This window comes from Colossoma macropomum, unplaced genomic scaffold, assembly GCF_904425465.1.
Source record: "Colossoma macropomum unplaced genomic scaffold, Colossoma_macropomum, whole genome shotgun sequence".
In the NCBI taxonomy this organism is placed as follows: Eukaryota; Metazoa; Chordata; class Actinopteri; order Characiformes; family Serrasalmidae; genus Colossoma; species Colossoma macropomum.
Genome location: NW_023494784.1, coordinates 40347551 through 40370945, shown reverse-complemented (window position 1 = coordinate 40370945; position 23395 = coordinate 40347551). Strand labels below are relative to the sequence as shown.

General features: G+C 39.4%; 1 protein-coding gene across 3 annotated transcripts; it reads right to left on the bottom strand.

Moving 5' to 3' along the window:
- Window positions 1-2160: 2160 nt before the first annotated feature.
- On the bottom strand, window positions 2161-21642 carry phf11 (PHD finger protein 11). Of its 3 annotated transcripts, none has more exons than XM_036571466.1 (15): window positions 21259-21642; window positions 17847-17951; window positions 17504-17637; window positions 16462-16505; window positions 16267-16364; window positions 12204-12226; window positions 11038-11084; window positions 9576-9655; window positions 8081-8106; window positions 7912-7943; window positions 7680-7810; window positions 6049-6142; window positions 4411-4992; window positions 2697-2768; window positions 2161-2604 (listed from the first exon to the last, which is right to left on the bottom strand). In XM_036571466.1, exons 1-15 carry the CDS (start codon window positions 21385-21387, stop codon window positions 2522-2524), a joined length of 1680 nt encoding a protein of 559 aa, XP_036427359.1. In that variant the 5' UTR covers window positions 21388-21642; the 3' UTR covers window positions 2161-2521. The 3 variants fall into 3 exon arrangements, with proteins under 3 accessions (XP_036427359.1, XP_036427350.1, XP_036427367.1); XM_036571457.1 differs by having other exon boundaries at window positions 2162-2604; window positions 8081-8109; XM_036571474.1 differs by having other exon boundaries at window positions 2163-2604; window positions 7764-7810; window positions 8081-8109.
- Between the last annotated feature and the right edge of the window lie 1753 nt (window positions 21643-23395).

Sequence of the window (23395 nt, the reverse complement as noted above, 5' to 3'; positions counted from 1 at the left end):
CCTGGGAGCGGCTTGGGGTCCCCGGGAATGAGCTGGAGGAAGTTGCGGGGGACAGGGTCGTCTGGGATTCTCTGCTCTCCCAACTGCTACTGCGACCCTATCTGGACTAAGCGGTTAATGACGATGATGATGATGATGATGATGATCTTTTGTGTGGCTTGGAGCCATTTGTTGTCTTTTTTTGGGGGCAATTACTCTCTTATGTTTTTTCCAGCCCTCCTTTCTTTTCGTTTTTTTTTATTTCATTTTTTTTTTTTTTTCCTTTTTGTTTAAATACTCACATGGGCTGCGTACCGTACCGGTCACCCCTCTACAAAGGTGTGACAAAGGGCTGCTGTTTGCCACAGCCTTAAAGAGAAGTCCACTGGTGTGTCAGGTTGGCCTAATCAGCCTGAGGGCTTCTGGGAATTGGAGTTCCCTGAAGTTACGCCTCTGCTGGCGGCCGACAGCGCAGACTGGACCCTTACACATTTACCTCCAAAACTGCGACAAAATATTTTTATATTACAAAATATTTTCTACCAGTAGACCGTATGGTTTGACACCGATGTTTAGTAAAGTAGCTGACCGGCACTTGCAATACAGCATTCGCAACAAATTTTACGTTCAATAAGCAGCCACCATTTTAATCTAAAACTAAGAAAATACCTGTTTAGCTAGGATTAGCTAGCTATTCAGCGGCTCCCTCTTGGCAGGTTCGTGTTTAGCCGCTGATAAAAACACCATTTTCTTTAGTTCATTTGAAAACGAATGACTTTCAGGACAAAGTCTGTTCCTCCTGTGTGCTCCTAACGTTCTCCTCTGTTTTGATGGGTCTATCTTTTAAATATAACTGCACTTCCTTCTAATTTGAGCTGTTTCGCTCATACATTTGTTTTTCTTTTTTTAACTCTGTCCCGTTATTAAAAATTAGTGAATTAGAAGTATTTCTTTAAAAATGAACTCAAGTAAGAGGAAACCGTACTATGATTTACAGGGAAAAATCTACTACAGCAATAAGCCACGCGAGGCTCTGTGCTACTGCGATTTTATCGCGGGCCAACATAAAATATGATGAAATACACAATTTTTCTGAAAATAAATAAGTTATTAATAATAATCAACATAAGTATTCCGCCAAGACATGTAGTTCCTTTAGCGTGTGGCTAAACCATGCAACCCTGGACTGCTAAATGTGGAGAACGTTCGGCCACCTGAACGGTTATTTCATGAAATTTTTAACTTTTTGTCGTATAACAATGAACATATGACAACACAGCACTGTTTAATGCAGAAACATTCACTTTATAAGTAGTTTTTAGTCAACAAGTTACCACCACGAGTCTTACTAGCACCAATCCAAGAGCGCCCCTTTCCTCACACTGGGGCTGAATCTCAAATGGCTCCCTGCTCCCTACATAGTGCACCATGTAGGAATTTAAATACTGGACTCCAACGGTGCATCATACAGCTAAGGAATAGTCATTTGGGATTCAGTCATATCCATACTGAATAAATGATGCATTATTTAGCTGCAGTGGGTAGAATTACTAAACTTTCATAACTAGCACACTATTTAGGAAGTATGGAGCCGTTTGGGATTCAGCCTGAATTTGATGCTACTTCTGACTGAGACATGGACATCTGTATGTGAGCCACTCAAGTGACTTACACACTGCTGTTTCACAGTGAATCATATTGTAGGTACATTAAGTCAAGCCTGTGATATTAATGGAGTCGTTTAGGCTGTCGGCTTTTAGCTTGTTAGCTAGCTGACCAGCCTAGTTCTAGTTAAGAAAATAAGCTGTAAGCCCCTCAGTTTGAACAGAACCAGGTTCTCATTTCATCAGTAGACTCGGTGCTCAATGTGAGAAGGATTAGAGTAAAACAGTCCATTGACAGCACAAGTTTTTCGTACCGTGGTGCAGTAATACACAGTTCAGTTGTTGTGAGGCCGTCATTGGTGTGTGTATATCGTGGGTTTTACAATGGCTTTGAATGCGGCTCAGCCAATCAGATTTTGGGACCCGAACTCTCCGTTTTATCCCTTAATCAAGTACATTAAAGAGAGTAAATGTAATTTGTTACTTTCCACTGCTGACACTACCATGTCAGTGCTGAGAAAGACCCACCACCCAAATAACACCTTTTTTTCTAATATATTTTTTTTTAATATAAAATAAAAAGCCCAGGAAAGTAAAACAAACAAAAAAAAAAAACAGAAAATGACAGGAGGCAGTCCACCGTGATGGGTACATTCCACTGCATGCATGACAAAACATAATGTGTGCAACATACATGTGCATGAGCGTGATACAAGTATGCATTTAAGTTTCAAATCACACTAAATATTGATAATAAGAAGAAATGACTATTCTGTTTGATGTGAAACGATTGTCTCAGGAACTGAGATGATTATTACAATATCTAAGCAAATGTTCATTATTATGTACAAAGGACAGTTTTTCCACAGAGATTTCACTGAATATTGTACAAAAACAGTTGGGGTTACATTTTAGAATGAAATAACTTCAGTTGATGATCAGCTGAGATGATTTAGCATGGCTCTGGCGTCCCTCAGCGCCTCTCTCTTCCTCTGCAGCTCCCTCTCTCGTTCCTCAAAATCTGCAAACACAAAAAGACAAGCGACAATCTTAATAATTTACCAAAAATGACATACTGTATAAATGTGTATGATTGACTGTGTGATGTTGAACCTTGCTCCAGTTGTTTGAATATTGCAGGGAGCTTCCCAGATGCTTCCAGTATCCTCAGAGCGACAGCATAATCTGTGGAGTTAAAAATAACAAAATATATATATATATATATATATATATATATATATATATATACACACATTATCACCAGACACATCAATGTCTTTTTGTTACAAATAATAAATAGTAGGGATTAGGGCTGTACTATACTGACAAAAACACACAATGACAAATGATGTTTGTTTGAAAGATGATATATATTTTGTTGGGCAATGATTCTAGAGGTATTCTTCTAAAATTGGAAATTTTTTTGAATACTGCCTTTACAAAGTGTAACTTGGGCACAATACGGATACTGACTTTCTGTATTCTGAATATGTATTCCCAATACTTTTATACCCTGTACATATATATATATATATATATATATATATATATATATATATATATGTACAGGGTATAAAAGTATTGGGAATACATATTCAGAATACAGAAAGTATATATGTAAGCTCACCGGACAAAAAATTAGTCACGTGTGTCTGAAAAGTACCTAATGGCATGTAATACCTCCACGAGCATGAATAACAGCTGCGATTCAATTCGGCATGGACTAGACAAGTTTCTAGATGTAGGCAACATCGATGTTCAGCCACTCTTGCATCAAAGAATTGTGCAATTCGGCCAGATTTGCGTGGATGCCTTCCCTGGCATCTTACTTGTGTCCACAGATTTTCAAGAGGATTCAAATCTAGGGATTTTGCAGGCCAGTGCAGATGTGTGAATGCTTCTGAATGTTCATCATGCCAATCAGTCACATTTGCAACCCTGTAATTGTGAGAATTGTTATCTTGGAATGCAGGGTACAGATCACACGCTTCCACTCATGAATAGACCAATTTTTGTGTGTCTTCGCCCAACCGGGCAACTTTGAGAGCAGAAGCAAACAACAGCCTCTTGAGTGCCATGATGCTCCAGATGTTCATGGTATGCAGTTCTGTGCAGAGTGTTCTTTCAGAAATTGGCTGTGAAGGACTTGCGTTTACTTCGAGAGGCAATTATTGCCTGGAAGCGGAGTGATTTTTATTCACAAGCTGTGAAACACGCCAACTGTCCCTGTCTGTCAGTTTTGTTTTTCATCCACAATTCTGATGAGAATTTCCTGTAGACTGGGATTTTTCCCACTGCTGGTCGTCCTGTATGACCATACGCTTCGATACACCTGCAAATTCAGCTACTTCCTTCACACTGTGGTCTTTGGCTGCCCAAATACAATTACTCCTTTTTGGCAATCACTGACATCTGCTTTGTGACCCATTTTCCACACATCGAACGGCACATTCACTGCACTGTACCACCTCTTCTCAATCTATGAATCCCGTCACACACCCTGCAGGTATTTATAGCCTGATCATCCTTGTGCAACATCATCTGGAGGAGCCTGAAGTTACTACCACCATAAACATGTAAGGTTTGTCCGGGGGATATATATATATATATGTGGTCCAAAACTACATGGAATAAAATTCCGTTACATTATTGTACATGAGGTAGGCTCATGTACAATGCTGTTAAAAGTTAATTAAAAGTTGTTGTTAAAAGTTAATTAAAAGTTAATGCTGTTTTTCTTTCTCCCATAACGTTTATATTTCGGAGATACAAGTTTTATCACAATAGCAATAGCAAGGCAGCAGTATGTTGGGCAGCACGTACTCACCCTGATGTGTGGCGTGCTGACCCTGCACCTTTTCCGCCAAGCTGGTGATCTGATGCGTGACCTCTGTGAATATGGCCTCTGTGCAGCCTACCTCATTACACCTCCTCCAAAAGACGGCAGCACCAGTTTCTGACACCCTTGCTTCCTCTGTGCCTTCATTGTGCTGTGGGGACATGGTGGAGCCCCCTGGTGGTGCAGTGAGGTCTAAGGGGCGATCAGTGGGTGTGGCCTTGCATTCCGGTGGGTCGTGTGATATGTCTGGTGGGTCCTGGCATGCGGGATGAGCAGTTTGCTCATCTGGATCTTCACATGAGGGTGCTGTGGGACTGGAGCGGTTGGGTGACCCTGCGGACTCAGCAGCAGCGACGACACCCAGTGGAGGGGAGTCGAGAGAGGGGCAGCCGTCTGGAGGTGGGTGTATTATTGCTGTGGTGGTAGCAGCATGGACGGGAGCTGCATTCTCGGGGGCCGATAGAGGTCCATTGCTATTACACACAGGAGTAGCAGCAGCAGCAGCAGCAGCAGCAGCACCACCACCACCACCAGGCGCAAAAGAAGGGGAACAGGGGCTGATACTGTTTTCTGGAGCAAAGAAACAAGAGCAATAAGATTTAACTGTATTAACCTCACTTAAAGCAATCATTTAATCCACTAGAAATACTCTATGCTGAACAGTGGATCAGTGGATCTGTTGTGTCTGATCCACTCATATCAGCACAGCACACACTAACACACCCCCATGTCAGTGTCACTGCAGTGCTAAGAATAATCTACCATCCAAATAATACCTGCTCTGTAGTGGTCCTGTGGGGGTCCTGACCATTGGAAAATAGGGCAAAAGGGGGCTAACAAATCAGGCCGAGGAACAGATGGACTACAGTCTGTAATTGTAGAACTACAAAATGCTCCTTTATGGTAAGTGGAGCTGATAAAATGGATAATAAGCGTAAAAACCAGGGACATACACTTAATGAAGTGGCCGGTCGGTGTATATACACCCACAACATTTCAATGTGTTTAAATACATAGTAAACTTTGTTTAAGTAAAGAAATAAAAAATATTGAGAAAAAAAAAACCTTACAGTAGTTACTGAACAGTAAGTCCCAAGATTAATAACTATATAATAAGCTTAGGGTTCAAGGGCTTAATAACTAGTACAAGTAATACTGTGACAGCATTTATGCACTTATGTGGATGTGTTTGTGTATGAAGGTGTAACGGTGGAGGCATGGAGGCGGGATGCAAATGCGAGTTGCTTTTTTTCAAATTAGAGTCCAGAAACTGAGTAGAAGTTGGAAAAACAGACAAGTCCATGACAAAAACACAACAAAACAAAACAAAGCAAAACCACAAGATGAAAGAAAACAAGTTACAGCATAACATCCACAATGCAAGACAGAGACTGAACAAACACAGGGGTATAAATACACAGAGGGGAAACAAGAAACACCTGGGACTAATGAGGGGTGGAGCTACAGGCAGGTGGAACAGATAACAAGGGGCAGAACCAGGAAGGAGACAGAGCAACAACAAAAGCACATGGTACAAGAAAACAAAAAGATACATGGCTACAACAGAGGGGAAGAAACAGACACTCAGAGGGACAAAGGGAGAATCCGTGACAGAAGGTAACACACCTGATTCAATGGAAGGTCCTGAGTCCACGATAACATTGAATGACACGTTCTCATGCCGGTACTCTGTTCGTAACAAACTTGGAGACTTGGCACCCTGAGAGACAATCGGAGAGAGAATGATAGAGCCGAAAGAGAACAGTTGGATGAATGTATTATTGTCATCATGCAGTGTTGGCAGCAGAGCAGCAGCGACATGATGCTAACGCCATGGCAGTTCTGTTTTTAAAAAAGTGCTTTAAAAATACTGACATGTTCTTAATTAAAACCACAAGTATGTTGTAGTCACATATTCTGTACATCTAGGACAGTTTCTGATTTCACCAGAGGGGGCGACAAAGCCACAAAGCCTTTTCACACTGAGTCCTAGTTTTACAGACAAAAAAAATAGTTTTAAAAACATGCGAAGACTGTTTTCACACCAAGTTTGTTGGCTAAAATCTGCACCGAAGTTCAGGTTTCTGTATCTTTTTCATTTAGTTCAGTTGGTTTCACACTACAACAGCTAAAGCGCACCAAATTACACGTGTGTGTGTTTTACAGGTCAAGAAATTTAATTAAAAAAATTCTCAACAAGAGCAGTTTTATTACACGTCTCCTGTTTTTAGTGGTGGCTCATGCTGCAGGAACAATATGGAGGCCTGGGACATCAAGATATCTGTATATGTTTAGTGGGCCACTGCCTGGCTGCCTGTTTTGGGTGGCAGGTTATGCGAAACGTATGCAGCTTTACAGTGGCACAACACTGCAGTGCTGGGTACGTCACCACCATAAGTGCCGTGACTTTTTCCGACTGAGACAAAACAATAATGCGATTACTTACCCATATATTAATGAGGACACAGATTAACATAAATCCAACAACTAGCATGTCAACTGAACTTCTCATCCAACAATGGTGTCTGACCTCAAAAATGCTCTTTTGATCGAATGCACTTAAATTCCCACAGACAAACTCTTGTGGAAAGACTTCTTACAAGAGTGGAGGCTGTTATAGCTGTGAAGATGGGGCAACTCCAGATTAATGCCCATGATTTTGGAATAGGATGTCCAACAAACTCATATAGGTGTGATGGTCAGGTGCCCACCTTCTGGCCATAAAGTCTGTCTAATAGAAAGCCATTTATGTTCAGCCATAGGTGGCACAACTGCACTATTTGGGGTATAGAAGGCACATATATATATATATATATGATTTATGTAGTGCTCTATATAGAGAGTACTGAGCCATTTGTATTTAGTCATCGCTTGTCATCTTCTTATTGTATTTTATTAAATAAAAGGGACAGAGGAATTGGTTATGGTATAAATTAACTGTCCATTTTCTGTCAACACAGTGCACAGACTGAATCTAATTAATAAACAGTCCAAACTTTGTGAAGCCTGTTTTATTATAAGGTACGTCAAATGTATTTGGTTGCTCCCAATCCAGAATGATTGTGTAATGTGCTTGTCCTACCTTGTCGAAAAGTCCTGTCGTAGCGTACATTTATATTAGCTCCCTGCATAAAACTATAGGTACCATATCAAAAGCGCTACCTGCATTTAATTTGTAGGAGGGTAAGTAGTAATATAAAGCTGAGTCTGTACAAAGCACTTGAATAAGGCTGAATTAACATCAAAACACAATAAACCTTAAGTAATACTAGGTTCCACCTAGTGGTTGATGGAGGAACTGCAGGATGGCACATCGTGTGGCATGGTCCACAGGCACTCACCTCCTCCACGTCTGTTTCATCGTCATCAACACTAGGAAAAGGAACTCCTGGAGAAAAAAATAAGTGTTTTAGTATTTATCTAACGCACTACTGTGATGACATAGCCATGTTTTTGTCTTCTACAGACATAACTACATGCTGTAGTTACCTGAGATATCTGCTCTGGGCTCCTCCTTGTCCCTGTTGTGTGAAATAATATGTCACAATGGATTCATAAAAAGAAGTACCTGATTAATCATAAGTGCTGCCTGAGTAGCTAACATTCAGAAGCAGTGAGGGTGCTGTATATTGTTTACGCAAACGTGAGATGTACATACCTCTCGTCTTCAGGGACAGGAGTCGACTGCTGAGAACAAGAAGGTTCGGAACTTTAGGTCCGCAGTAATACAGACAATACAACTGGCAGTCACGTTCATGAAGTAAACAGCAAACGGGGGACAACAACTTCCCAAGCCTACTACACTCCTTGGCCTGGTCCAAATTATAATGGTTTTTAATGATGGTTTTGAGCTGGACTGAGCCCAGATTTAAACCCTATAGAGAATATTTGGTCACATATTAAACACAAACTAGCTCAGCACTGTTTTTTAAAACTGTTTAAAGCCTTCAGTGCTGAGTGGAGAAATACGGACTCTTCTTTCTGTAAAAGGTTGTCTGCAAATTTACACACAAAACTTCAACATTTGAAGAAATCAAAGGGAAAAAATCGAAGGAGAACATACTTCTGCACATTTTAAAGCTAAACTATGTTTATTTGCTGAATTTAACATATGGGGAAAGAATAAAACATAAAATGTGACCTGTGCAAAAGTTATGGCACACGTTATATTTTGTTCTTTTGTGAATGTTAAACTCAGTATTTAAATATAAATTTGCAGAAATGTCCTCTGTTTAAGTGTGTTCACTGTAGAGGATGTGGTAACGTAATTAGGCAAAAATAAACTACAAAATGTGGCCTTTGCAAAAGTTATGGCACATTTTATATTTTGTTTTTTTTTCTACTACATTAAACTCAGCAAACACATAAAATTAAAACTAAACTAAAACTAAAATGAGCAGAAACGTCCTTTTTAAGTGTGCTCACTGTGGAGAATGTGTTAATTTACTTCAGAAAAAATTAAACATAAAATGTGGTCTGTGCAAAATTTATGGCTCATTTTATATTTAGGTTTTTTTTTCCAATATACTTGTGCACTAAAACTGGCAGAAATGTTTCAGTGCGTTCCCTGTAGAAGACGCGTTAACCACGTTAACAGTCAGTCGTGTGCTGGAGGTTAGGGAACCAGCCTTGTGACCGGAAGGTCGCTGGTTCGATCCCCTGAGCTGACAGTACGTGACTGAAGTGCCCTTGAGCAAGGCACCTAACCCCCAACTGCTCCCCGGGCGCCGTGGATAGGGCTGCCCACCGCTCCGGGCAAGTGTGCTCACTGCCCCCTAGTGTGTGTGTGTGTTCACTAGTGTGTATGTGGTGTTTCACTGCAGGGATGGGTTAAATGCGGAGGTCTAATTCCGATGTGTTCACTTTACTGATCCATTTTGCAAACTGGTCATTTGGCCGTCCCTCTGTCCACTCCAGTCTAGCCTTTTAGTACATCTAGGATTCATTTGAAAGTCAAACACAGGTTGTTTTTCTTATTACAAACTCTGAATTGAGTTCATGAGCAGATAAATGTTTATGCTGTCACACTAAATGCTGCTCCACCATAGGCAATGTTGTGGTTGGGGTACACAGCCTATTTCCCTGCAACATAAAAGAATAAGAACTAAAATCAATAGCAAATTAAAACTGGAGCCGTGTGTGGTGGGACTTACCCCATGCTGTTTTGGAGGGATGATGTCTTCCGGATCTAATTCTATAGGTCCCAACGTGGGGTCAATGTCAATAGGTTCGTCTGAAGCACAGAACAGACGCTTCATTCAAACTTCTTAAAAAGCTTCAAATATTGAGTACTTTTAATGTGGTACTTGTGTCAAGGCAAATAGAGGATGCTGTGCTCTTGCAATAGATTCCCTTAAGTCATATAAAAGTTATACGGGCTCTAACTTACTATGAACATCAAGTTTATTGACCAGTTAGCTGGCCATTTTATCACAAACACCAACCATAAAGGTGCACTTTGCAGGTTCACTTACAGACTTCAGTCTCTCTGTTTCTGCACAATTTATCAGCCCCCCTCTAACACATTCACCAATGGAAAGGGTCCACTATAGGACCATTGCTGACCATATATGTAAGAATATAAAATAAAGCATGGGATGTTTACACCTTTGTTTACACCAAGAGACAGATACAGTCATTACATTAAAAGGAAAATCCAGTGATTTTTCAATTTTCCTGCATAATTTTATAGTTAAGATGTAAAGAGAGCCATTCAGAGTGGTTTGGCTTGAAATGCTCTGTTCTTAAGAAACTGACCGAGTCAGAATTGTTCACAGTGGTGGTGATAGGAACCAGACGTCCACCTCTAAAAGCTCCCTCAAAGAAGAATTGTTTTATGATAATTTTGAGACTTTTTCCAGCCTTAAACATATATTTTTTTAAATCCATTCATGGTGCAGAGGTACATGCAGGGTGTTGTAAGGGAAAATGGTCCCTGAAGAAAATATTTTTTTTATTATAAACATAACATAATAACATATAGAAACTCACTGGTGGTTTTGGATAGTAAATAAAATGGCCATGTTTGTGTTGTAGACATTGTGACCCCTGGTCTGGTCCTATCAGCACCATATATATATATATATATATGCCATTCACTCAAGCTGAGTATGTTTTATTTGTGACAAGAACACAGATTTAACCAAAATTAAATATTTGAAACTGTAATTGTATAACCATCATGTCTTATAAGTTAGTTAGGTTAGATTGAGATAGTATCGGTACTGGTACTTGGTATCAGCTGATACTTAAGGATCGGGTATCGGTTTCGGAAGGGAACGGTGTATCGGCCAATCCATAGAAGGAACTGGTTCAGTAAAATAAGCTAAACTTCTCATATTGCTTTTTGGTAGCCTGAGAGAGCTGCAACTGGGGACTGTTGCCATGTCAGTGTCACTGCTGTGGTGAGATGGGGGCACCAGCCGAATAATGTCAGCTCAGTGGTGGTCCTATGATATTCCTTCAATTCGACTGACGAATGAGGTGCCTTCATAAACTGTGCAGCAATAAAGAGGCTACAGACAGTGGAAACCTACAAAGTGCAACTCGGTTTATACATGAAACAATCAACATATTCTTCTAAGGGGTTTTCCCCCTCGCTGAAAGACAACTCACCAGAGTCAGAGATAACCACCTCAGACTTCCTTTTCCTGCTTTGGAACCTTAAAGACACAAAGTAGGTCATCTGAAATGTGTGATGTTTCTCAGATTTATAGATTAATAGAAAATAGCAAAAAAAAACAAAAAAACAAACCCATACATACATTCCCCCAATATACAGTCCACTCCATAATTATTGGCACCTCTAGTAAAGTAAAAAGAGTTATAAGAAATTTAAATTAGCTAAGTGAATTAGCTTAATGTCACACTCAAAAAATGAGAAAAGTCCAGCCTTTTTGAAAAAAAATCTTCATTAAGAAATAATTACCGAAACCACGTGTGGCACTCCTGCATTTAATACTTTGTACAACCTTTCCAATAAAACAGCACTGAGTCTTCTCCTATAACATCTATAACAACACAGAGCAGGAAATTTGAGCCCATTCCTCTTTTCACAATCTCTCCAGACTGTCCAGGATCATAGGTCCTCTGTTGTGGACTGTCTTCTTACCATTGTGGGACTAATAAAGAATTATCTTATCTTATCTAGAACACAGCTCAAGTCAAAGTCCCAGTAGCGCTTCGCAAATTACAGCTGCTTACGTTTGTGGTCAGATGACAAGAAAGGCTCTCTACTGGTACGCCTTCCAAATAACCTGTTGGCATGGAGGTGGTGTCTGATGGTAGTTCTGGAGACTTGGTGACCCCAAGATGCTACTTTTTTCTGTAATCCTCCAACAGTGATCCATGGGGATCCATGTTTTGCCTCTCTTTCCATCCCCTTCACTGTGTGTGGAGGCAAAAAAAAAACTTGGGTCCTCGTCCAGGCAGGTTTGTCACATTTCCAGTTGGCTGGAATTACTGCCATAACTGTTAATACAGGCATTTTCAGGTGAGTAGCTTTTTTTTTAATCCCATTTCCTGACTTAAAGGTCAACATACATTTCCATATATATATATATATATATATATATATATATATACCCCAGTTATTGAAAGTTTTTAATGTTTTGTTAAAAATAATTGTTTCTTGAGACTTAAAGGTTGGATTTTTTTCAGTGTGAGATCAAGCTAATTCACCAAAAGGTGAATTTATTATAACCCTTTTTTGCTTATCTTTACCAGGGGTGCCAATGATTGTGGAGAGGACTGTATATCCCATTATACACACCCACACGTACCTTATATATGTGCTGGAATCACTCTGTTGAAAAAATACAAAAGGAAAAACAGTGAAACAGTAAAAAAAGTCGTGTCATTTGGTTAATTAAAAGGCAACCTTTATTCTATGTATATCCTGAATTTGACCTGGGATGAGGCCTGTCTGCCGTCTGCTCTGTTCAACCCTGCCTTACTGCTCTGTCCTGCTGCTCTACCTCTCCTCGCTCCTCTCTGACCTCCACAGCTGATCTTCTGCTGCAAAGCCAAAACTCTTCCACTCCTTTGTTGCATGAAGACAAATATGCTGGGACAATACAGAGGGGCAAAAGCATTAAGCCAGGGGTCTCAAACTCAAATTACCTGGGGCCACTAGTCAGGTGATCTTCTAAAAAGGGAGGGCCGGTTGAAAAAATACAGGGGGTTAAAGAGTCCCATATATATTTTTTGAACTCTAACTACATATACATTTGAGAACATGTTTATTAAAATTGTTCTGTCATGATAAACCACCACAACCACTATGACTACTATTACTAGTAATAATAATATTTTCATTACGAATTTTGTAACTATCAGTACTATCAGTTTAATAAATGGTTTAGTGTTTGATTAAATTGAGTAAACTTACAATTAACAGTAGAATTATATCTTATTGTAACGACACTAGTGTTCCTGCTGAATGGGTGTGAAGTTATTGTGGGCAGAGTGTTGTTAAATCTGTTCTCTGTGGATTAATTTGATAATTCCTGATTTAACTATCAGTCTAAAGAGATTAACAGCTAAGTTAGTTATAGCCAAACTACGGTCTTGCTCGCTCAGTGTGCAGCGTTTGCATGTAGTGCTCTATGTTTGTGTTTTAACATCAGTCTAAGCTGATATTATATAGCTTATGGTGGGGTAACCAGACCCACCATCTGGTGGGTGAAGCAAATCTAACCGTCAGATGTGAAAAAAGATCCATAAAAAAATAAGATTTAAGGTTAAACTGTGAATATGTGACAGGCCATATGAGGCCATCACGGTTGGTAGTTTGAGACCCCTGATCTTGTTGCTAAGATTCAAGTTCTAGACCCTGGTGCTGATATGACTGGCTTACCTGGGATAAGGCCTGCCTGCTGTCTGCTCTGTTCAACCCTGCCTTACTGCTCTGTCTCACTGCTCTGCCTCTCCTCGCTCCTCTCTGACCTCCACAGCTGACCTTCTGCTGCAAAGCCAAAACTCTTCGATGTTATTGTGGACATACAGACTGTTCGGGGCAATACAGAAAGCCAAAGGCAATGCAGAGAAACAATGCCAATGCTGCCCCCTGGCCGCTGTGAACACAAACTCTAGCCACAAAACCGTTTTCGATGTGTCCCGTACCGCTCGCCCCCACTCTACACTTTCCTCAGGTTTAGGCTTGCAGCACTTTAGAAACAGTGCAAGGAATGAAAAAGAAAACAAAAAAACTAACAATATTTTTCCACATTGTGGAAAAGAGGACAAAGCTAAAGTTGGTCTCTTATTTGTCAGCTTTTTATTCAAATTTTCCGCTCCACCTTAAATGGTGCTGCAGTTACATTCTGGCACCTCATACTATTACAGTAACTGGTGCATCATTTAAGGTGGAACAGAAAAGTCGGATAACAAGCGGGCAAAAACGACACCAATGTCAGCCTCGTTGAAAAATAATTCACAAATTATTTGACAACAGTAATGATTTACTCACTCCAAGTTTCCCCCTCGCCGCTCATTATGCTGAAATATGCAGATGGTAAGAAGTGTTGAAACTTTAGTCAGCTGTAATTAATTGTCAAGCTACCTGATATTACTTGGTATAATCTACAAATATCATCTTATTACTACAATCTGTAGCTACTCAAAAAATTGTAGTAGTTAAATTAGTTTAATTTCTGCTGTATCACTTTATCATCGGCTCTGCCGCAGGCTTGGTTAAAAATAAGTCGACTCGAAGACTCCACTCCATCGATTCCAGCGGCAGCAGTCAAGAAACTTGCATCAATACCAAGCTCTGCCTTCTCAGTCACGTCCTTGGAAACACATGCACATTTGTCACGTGTTTTAGAGTAGAAAAATAATATAATAATTTACCTACAAATACTAGCAAAACTATCACGTTTCACTGAAATATTAGCCTGTTTATTTATATGAAACATAAATACCCTAATAGTGATTTCAGTATACAAATACTGGCACCTCCAACGGTTAAGAGATTCAGTGGGTACCCTCAGTACTTAGAATGAACAGAATGCACAGAATGTGTTACAAAAAACTGATTATAATGCTGATTATACACCAACCAGCCACTTCATTAAGTACACCTCCTTGTTTCTACACTCATTGTCCATTTTATCAGCTCCACTTACTATATAGGTGCACTTTGTAGTTCTACAGTTACAGACTGTAGTTCATCTGTTTCTCTGCATACTTTGTTAGCCCCCTTTTACCCTGTTCTTCAGTGGTCAGGACCACCATGGACCCTCACAGAGCAGGTACTATTTGGGTGGTGGATCATTCTCAGTACTGCAGTAACACTGACGTGGTGGTGGTGTGTTAGTGTGTGTTGTGCTGGTACGACTGGATCAGACACAGCAGTGCTGCTGGAGTTTTTAAACACTGGGTCCACTCACTGTCCACTCTATTAGACACTCCTACCTTGTTGGTTCACCATGTAAAGTCAGAGATAGTAGCTCATCTGCTGCTGCACAGTTTGTGTTGGTCATCCTCTAGTCCTTCATCAGTGGTCACAGGACGCTGCCCACAGGACACTGTTGGCTGTATATTTTTGGTTGGTGGACTATTCTCAGTCCAGCAGTGACACTGAGGTGTTTAAAAACTCCAGCAGCACTGCAGTGTCTGATCTACTCAGACCAGCACAACACACACTAACACACCAGTTTGAGACCACTATGAGAATGCTTTTCTTTTTCATCTCTTTCTAATTTAATGAAAAGAAGGTCATTATAAATTGTCTTATCAGCAAAACAATTTGAATGAAGTAGAATCTTTGAAATTTCAACATTTTCAGAATTTCTTAGTATTAGATATGGCCCTTTTTTGCTTTAAGGACAGTGTGCACCCGAGCCGGCATGGTCAGAGGTGCAAAAGTCTCTGATTAGCACCTGCAAGTCATTTGAACACAACCTTCAGTGGAAGAGATAAGACTAAAAAAACCAAATCTTTTTGTACAAAGGCTTTAACATGGAAACAATGCCTAGAAACAGTGCAGAATCTTGAATATTTCTTCTTCATTTCACTTGTCAGCTTCACTTTGTTTTCAGTTTTTCAAAATTCTAAATTGTTCTGTCGTTTATTTCCAAGTTTACATTAAAAAATCCCAGATTCTCACTGTGGTCTCAAACGTTTGGACCCCACTGTAGTTTATAAATGTATTTATTTGGATGGTCCACTGTACATGCTCTGTAGATTATCCTGTAGATGTTCTGTAGATACTCTGTAGATGCTCCGTCTATCTTTAACTAACATTCAAATAAATATCTATTAAATGTGACTGAACTAACCATAATGTTGTTGATAATCAACTATCACCAGTAAGTTTATTCCAAACTTATTACTGTTATTGCTGTTCACAATTATATTGTAGCGTCAGCACAGAAGAAGCGTGACTAGGAGTCACGTTTAAACTAAACACACTTTGTTATAGCTTCCTCACGCTTGGAAAGGCATTGCAGGGGAGACAGAAACACACATATCCAAAAATAAGAGTATAAAAAAGTAAGCTGGCACCATTTAGCCAGGCATACAATTTGCCATTTCAGAAATTCTTTTTTTGTTAAGACTTAATTGTTTTTTGAGTTACAGTGTGATCATTGAGAATTGACAATCATATTAGTCTAAAATATATTTTTTATCAGATTTTTTAGCCCCCTAAATTCAGCATCAGTACTTGTCACAGAATTTGCAAGTTCAAAGCTACACTATGTAAGCTTTGGGGATATGGAGACCTCTCTGGTGGAAATGTGTAATTGCACGCAACATGTGGAACAGCACATGGCTTCAGACACACATATCCTCCCAGGACTCAGATATGTGTGTCTGTATGTCTGTTTACTGCACACTGACCTCCGATGATGTTCCCGCATGACTGCTGTCTAGTCTGGGTCTCTTTGAGTCGTTAGATCCAGGACTAGAACGAGATGATTCATTCGCCTGCAGCCTCTCTGACGAATGCACAGAAACAAAAATACAGCCATGTCATGATTTCACTTATTTTCGCAACACTGTTACACATACAGAGGTTGTGATTAAGACACTTACCAGGATTTCTGGGGCGCTTTGGATCATGCTTTACACAGTACAATCTGAAAGAGGTTAGCAAAATATTTCAATAGTAAAATACCATTGATAACAACATATTCATAGCTTATTCTGATTCAGTGAGGCAGCAGGTATACCAAAAGTCAGAGATCATCCTTCATTTGCTTAATTTCCAGTAAAAATGGTCATTTATTCATTTTTCAGGAGATTTCTGCTGCTTGGATATTGTTGATTGGTGGACAAATTATTTCATTTCCAGTCTAAATAAAAGGCATTAAGTACAAAATATTCATTTTCCATGCGATATTTCTGAGGAGATTAGATATAAGATAATCCACTTGCGTAAGGAAGCAGAAAGTCAAAGGAAAGTAAATGAAAAAAAACAGGGATTTCCAAAACTGGAGTTCAAAAAAGGTTGAAAGCTACAGAGAAAATGGGCCTAACAACCACCTGGAAGTTGGTAGACCACCAAAACTACCACCATCAGGTAAACAGCACTTAAAGCTTTCATCTTTGAGAGAGAGGAGAAAATCAAGCTGCTTCAGATCTGAAAAAAATGCACAGCCATCCTTCCCCTGTGAGAAGACAACTCAATGCTAAGTGTAGCCCTTACTGACTGAGATGAATAAGGCAAACAGGGAAGATGCTGGTGTTCTCAAAACAATGGACTGACCATCCCAGAGTCCAGACCTCAACATCACTGAATGTTTTTGGGATTACTTGTTTCCTGAGAAGCAGAAAGGGCAACCAACTTCTAAGACTGAACTTTAGGTGGGGAAAAATATCCCTGCAGATTTCTTTGAAAAGATGACAAGGATGGAAGCTGTAATAAAGCTAAAGGGGTGGACACACTATGTACTGAAAAATCTGGTATTATATTCAGTTGTGGCTTCTGTGTAATTTTCCTATTAAACATGCTTTCTGCTTTTTTTCCTGACACTAAAAATGATTAACTTACACTTAACTGCCCACTAGAAATGAAATAAATGAAAGGTGGTCTCTGACTTTTGCACAGTACTGTTTGGAAGAGACTGTTTCCTACGTGAAGAAGCCTTTGGACACTTTCTCCACAGCTCTCGCATGGTCCTCTATGGCACATGGGTAATGGTAGGAGCGCTTACATCGGCTCATCTCACATCCTGCTGTGGCTCCCTTTTTCCCACAGCGGTGGCATCTCTAATAATGGCATAAAAATAATGGGTTTAATAATTATAATTACAACATATATACCAGCATATATAATTACAGCATGTATAACTTACCTATAACAATGATGCCATATTAATAACCAGATAGATACAAACAAAGTAACCTACTCTGTTAACAATTCAGGTCTATCTTTGGATGTGTGTACTAATGTGTGTGTGTGTGTGTAAGAGACGTACTAGCTTTCGTCCTCTGATGTACTCCTTTCTCACATCATTTACATCAAAGCCAAACAGGTCATCAAAGGATGGAGAACTCTTGCAGTAGATTCCAGATGAAAATATCTGAAAGACAGACAGACAGAGCAATTAACTTTAAATCAACTTATATATTTCATAATATTAATACATACATTCACATCTTATCAATCATCAATCAACTGTTAACAAGTAACACTTCACATTCATCAGTCTGAAGTCAGCTCAGATTTGCACCTGTTCTGTGAACATTATTAAGATACTACAACCCCATTTCCAAAAAAGCTGGGACGCTGTGCGAAATGTAAATAAAAACAAAACGCAATGTTATGCAAATCATTTAAACCCTGTATTTTATTGAAAATAGTACAAAGACAACATACCAAATGTTGAAACTGAGAATTTTTGTTTTTGGAAAAATATTTGCCTATTTTGAATTTGACGTTCCAAAAAAGTTGGGACGAGGGCAACAAAAGGCTGGTGAAGTTGTGTAATGCTAAAAAAAACACCTGGTGTTTTTATTTGGCAACAGGTCAGTAACGTGGCTGAGTACAAAAAGAGGCTGAGTGTGACGATGCTTCGCCGAAGTCCATGAGGAGACACAAAGTCACCGGGTAGATTGTGAGTGAATGGTGTGAGGGATGAAGTTGCAGGTGGAAGATATGACGACTCTGAGTGGTTCTGTTCAAACGGTGAGTGATTTATTTACAGACATGAACGAAAGCAAACGAAAACAAACGGTAGTAAAAATGTAAAAATATTAGTTAAGAAAATTAACTAAATATTATATAATATAAATATTAGTTAATAAAATTAATTAAAATATTACTGAGTCAGGTTAAATTAACCTGACTCAATAGCAGCACAAGTAAGTATATACAAGTCCATAGAACTACACTTCTGACTGGCTCTACTCACATCCCCCTAAGATGCTTCTCAGTCTGAGGTGAGTACTATTCAGCTCCCCTCCCTATTAAACCTCTCCCATACTTTTTATAGGGTGAGCCCCGCCCCTGTATCACCTGAGCCAACCCATTCCACTCCACAGGGGTGTCGCTATCCTCCAAGAGTGGATTAAAACAAGGGTAAATACAACTATGATCTAAAACAATCAATGTCATAAGGCCTTAGTATATTATGTTGCCGCTTTCTTTTCTAGGACCTAGGTTGAAGACAACACCCTTCCCATGAGATGGCCGTGGGCCCTCGGGCACACTCATGAGTGAGCTCAGGCTGCTCTGCTGACGCTGCTAGGGAACAGACAATAGGTGAGTATTACAGGTAGGTGCATTTGCGTTTGCCTCATCACAGTCTTTCAGAAGTAAAGATGAGGAGGGGTTCACCACTCTGGTGAAAGACTGCACGATCAAATAGTGCAACAATTCAAGAACAACGTTTCTCAACATAAAATAGCAAAGAACTTTTGTTTGTCATCATCTACAGTACATAATAACATTAAAAGATTCAGAGAATCTGGTGAAATCTCTGTTTGCAAGGGACAAGGCCAAAAACCAGTATTTGCTGGCCGTGATCTTTGGGCCCTCAGGCAGCACTGCATTAAAAACAGACATGATTCTGTGGTGGAAATCACTGCATGGGCTCAGAAACACTTCTGAAAACCATTGTCTATAAACACAGTTTGTCGCTACACCAACAAATGCTAATTAAAATTCTGAAATGCAAAGACAAAACCATCTATAAACAGGACCCAGAAACGCCGCCGCCTTCTCTGGGCCTGAGCACATTTAAAATGAATTGAGGCGAGGTGGAAAAGTGTCCTGTAGTCTGACGAATCAACATTTGAAATTCTTTTTGGAAATCATGGACACTGTGTCCTCTGCACTAAAGACCACTCAGCTTGTTATCAGTGCACCATTCAGAAGCCAGTATTCATGATGGTACAGGGTTGCATTAGTGCACATGGCATGAGTGACATGCACATCTGTGAAGGCACCATTAATGCTGAATCACATATACATGTTTTGGCAACATATGCTGCCATCCAGATGACGTCTGTTTCAGGGAAGGCCTTGATTATTTCAGCAAGACAATGTCAAACCACATTCTGCATGTATTACAACAGCATTGCTACGTATTAAAAGAGTCCGGGTGCTAAACTGACCTGCCAGCAGTCCAGACCAGTCACCACTGACAACATTTGGCACATTATAAAATGAAAAATATGACAAAGGAGACCTGATGAACAGCTGAAATCCTATGTTAAGCAAAAATGGGTAGACATTTCACTTTCAAAACTGTACCAATTAGTCTCCTCAGTTCCCAAACACTTACAGAGTGTTGTTAAATGAAGAGGTGATGAAACACAGTGGTAAACATGACCCCGTCCCAACTTTTTTGGAACGTGTTGCTAGCATCACATTCAAAATGGGCACATATTTTTCAAAAAACAATAAAATGTATCAGTTTCAACATTTGATTTGTTTTCTTTGCACGGTTTTCAGTTAAATATGGGGTTTAAATGATTAGCACATCATTGAATTTTGTTTTTATTTACATTTTGCACAGCGTCCCAACTTTTTTGGAAATGTGGTTATACTATAATTTATTCAGTATCTACTATGAATGATTCAGTAGTCCCTATGAATGATTCCTTAACCCCTATGAATGATTCAGAAACTGCTATAAATTATTCAGTAACTACTATTAATGACTTAGACTATAACTTATATAGTAACTACTATGAATTATACAGTAACTACTGTATGATTCAGTATCTACTATGAATGAGTAACTACTATGAATTGTTCAACAACAACAAGTGACACAATGATCAGAAGAACACAAACATACGTTGCTACTGGTAGAGAAACACATATTTAATACTAAAGGTATTACTTACAGCCAGGGGTTCAAAAACCGAGGCTAAGAGCTGAACGGTCAGGTGATGCTGCTCATTTTACTGTTGTACCTTGATGCAATAAATGTGACCTTTCCACAAGTGGATCTGGACTTAGTATCCAGATAGTATCGACTATGTGTCGGCATCAACAGATAAGACAATGAAACTAATATATAAGTTCTGAGGTTATAAGTGTGAGACACTGAGGTGTGGCCCACCTACAGACCCCAGTGGTTTAGGTGTTACTACACTGTAAAAACAACTTGTTGAGTAACTAAGCTGCCTGAGTTTTGAGTTCAATGAGTTAAAGTCCTAATAGTTAACAGAACCAACAATCTGTGTCTTCACAGAGTCTGTTACTTAATGTTTAAGCTAAAAAAAAGGATTTTTAAATGGCAAATCTTCACTGTCATTACAATTTAGTCCCAAACTAGGCCTAATAACATGCAGTAAACTGGAATAACATAGCAAATACTACACCACAGTGCCAGTTTCCTGGTGCAGAAAGGCTGAGATCACAGTGAGTGAACTGACCAGGCAGTTCTGATGTGCTGAGATTCCTCCTTTAGACGATAAAGGTCCTGTGGTTTCATTCTCATCGGCCAGATTACACAGAATACACCTCACATCTGCAGACGGGGTGTCTTCTTCATTCAGACCCATCCTGAAATCCTGAAACAGGGGCTCACACCACAGGACTATACCGAGGATTATTCACCGCCGAGAGCTCCACCTTTCACAGCCAGTTTCGGTTTCGTTTCCTCGTCAGAAGCCCAAATACAGTTTCTGAGCTCTACGCTAACCACATTATTACTCTCTGAATGAGTCGCAGCTCTTCTTACTGCCGCTCCCCAGGTAACTCGGGAAGACGGGCTGAGTCCGTTAGCAGCGAGCTGGGCTTCTGTTTTAAGAGGGATAGCCAACACACGGCGAGTCCAGCTGCGCGGAGGTTCGTTTCATAAGCGGTACATTTCATAATATATCACGAGAACTCGCTATCTTTGCGCTATCTCCGGATTTATGAAAGCTTATCGGGGATCCAGACAAGAGTAATCGACTCCAGAACGGACGACTCTCTCTCTCTCTCTCTCTCTCTCTCTCTCTCTCTCTCTCTCTCTCTCTCTCTCTCTCTCTCTCTCTCTCTCAAATTCAAATTCAAAGTAGCTTTACTGGCAGGACTGTTTTGAGTACAATGTTGCCAAAGCATGTAAAATTCAACTCAAAGCGGAACATATTTTGTAGAATTAAAAAATATATAATAATAATATATAATTAATAGTAACAATGAATAATGGTCGTTGAAATAACAGCAACAATGTTAAAATAAATAAAGTAAATAAATAAAATAAGACATTATAATACATGTTGTAAAGCTTGGTCAAGTAAATAAATAAATACAGTAAATAAATAAAAGAAGACAACATATGTTATATAGTGAAAACAATTACAATCGGTGTATTTAACCTATATACAGTGAAGGGTTTGGGGGGTCAGGGAGGTGGGGGTGTGGAGTGCGTCTCTCTCTCTCTCTCTCTCTCTCTCTCTCTCTCTCTCTCTCTCTCTCTCTCTGTGCCAGTCTCACGTATAGGCGCTCGTGCCAGGTTTCACAATAAAAGTATTTCACTGACGAGTCAAACAAGAAAGGATTGTATTAGTCAGTGGTGGACGAAGTACACAAACCATGTACTTGAGTTAAAGTAGAGACACCCAAGGTAAAATATTACTCCAGTAAAAGTAGACGTTCCTCCCTTTAGACCTCCACTTGAGTAAAAGTACAAAAGTATTTGCCTTCAAATGTACTTAAGTATCATAAGTGAAAGTACTAAAAGATTAATTATGACTCTGATGTCCTATTAGCATTTTTCTGACAAGACTCTGCTTTATCAACTCATTTTAGGTGAAAATACTCCAGTGTCACTCTCGTAACACCAATATTTTAATAGAATGTCATTAAATGTAGTTTTTATTAAATTTAAACGTTTAAATTTACTAAAAACTTGCTTTAAACTCAGGTTCACAATCTGTAGGTCTCTGTTCATAAACATAAACTGGCCAGAATGAATTTACTATAAAATGAAATGTGTTTGTATAAATTCAGAAAAAAGACACGTCAGTCACAACTGCATGTATACATATTTCTATATTGTGGTCTGTTTACACAAAGTTGGGTTTCCTAGCTACCAGAGTCAGGAGTTTCTTCCATCATTTATGTTGAATAGACTCTCCCAAACTTTTACGCTGCTGCACTGATGTTGAACGGTATGATTACACTGGGTCGGTATGACCAACAGGTCAAAACAAGCTCAAAACGAAGTGCGCACTGTGCCCTGATTGGTGTTCTTGCTTTGCGCTTCTTTCGTTTTGACATGTTACGTTTTTATACACACATGGGCCAAAAGGAACGACAGATTTCTCATAATGTAGTGGAGTAAAAAGTGAGATATTTGACTTTGAAATGTAGTGGAGTGAAAGTAAAAAGTCACCAAAATGGAAATACTTCAGTAAAGTACAAATGCATGAAAAAACTACTTAAGTACAGTAATGAATTACATTTACTTCATTACTGTCCACCACTGGTATTAGTAATATGTAATATATAATGTATGTTATATTACTAGTAATAGTAATATAATGTCTTGAGAAATGACAATCTTGTCGTTTTAAAGGTAGA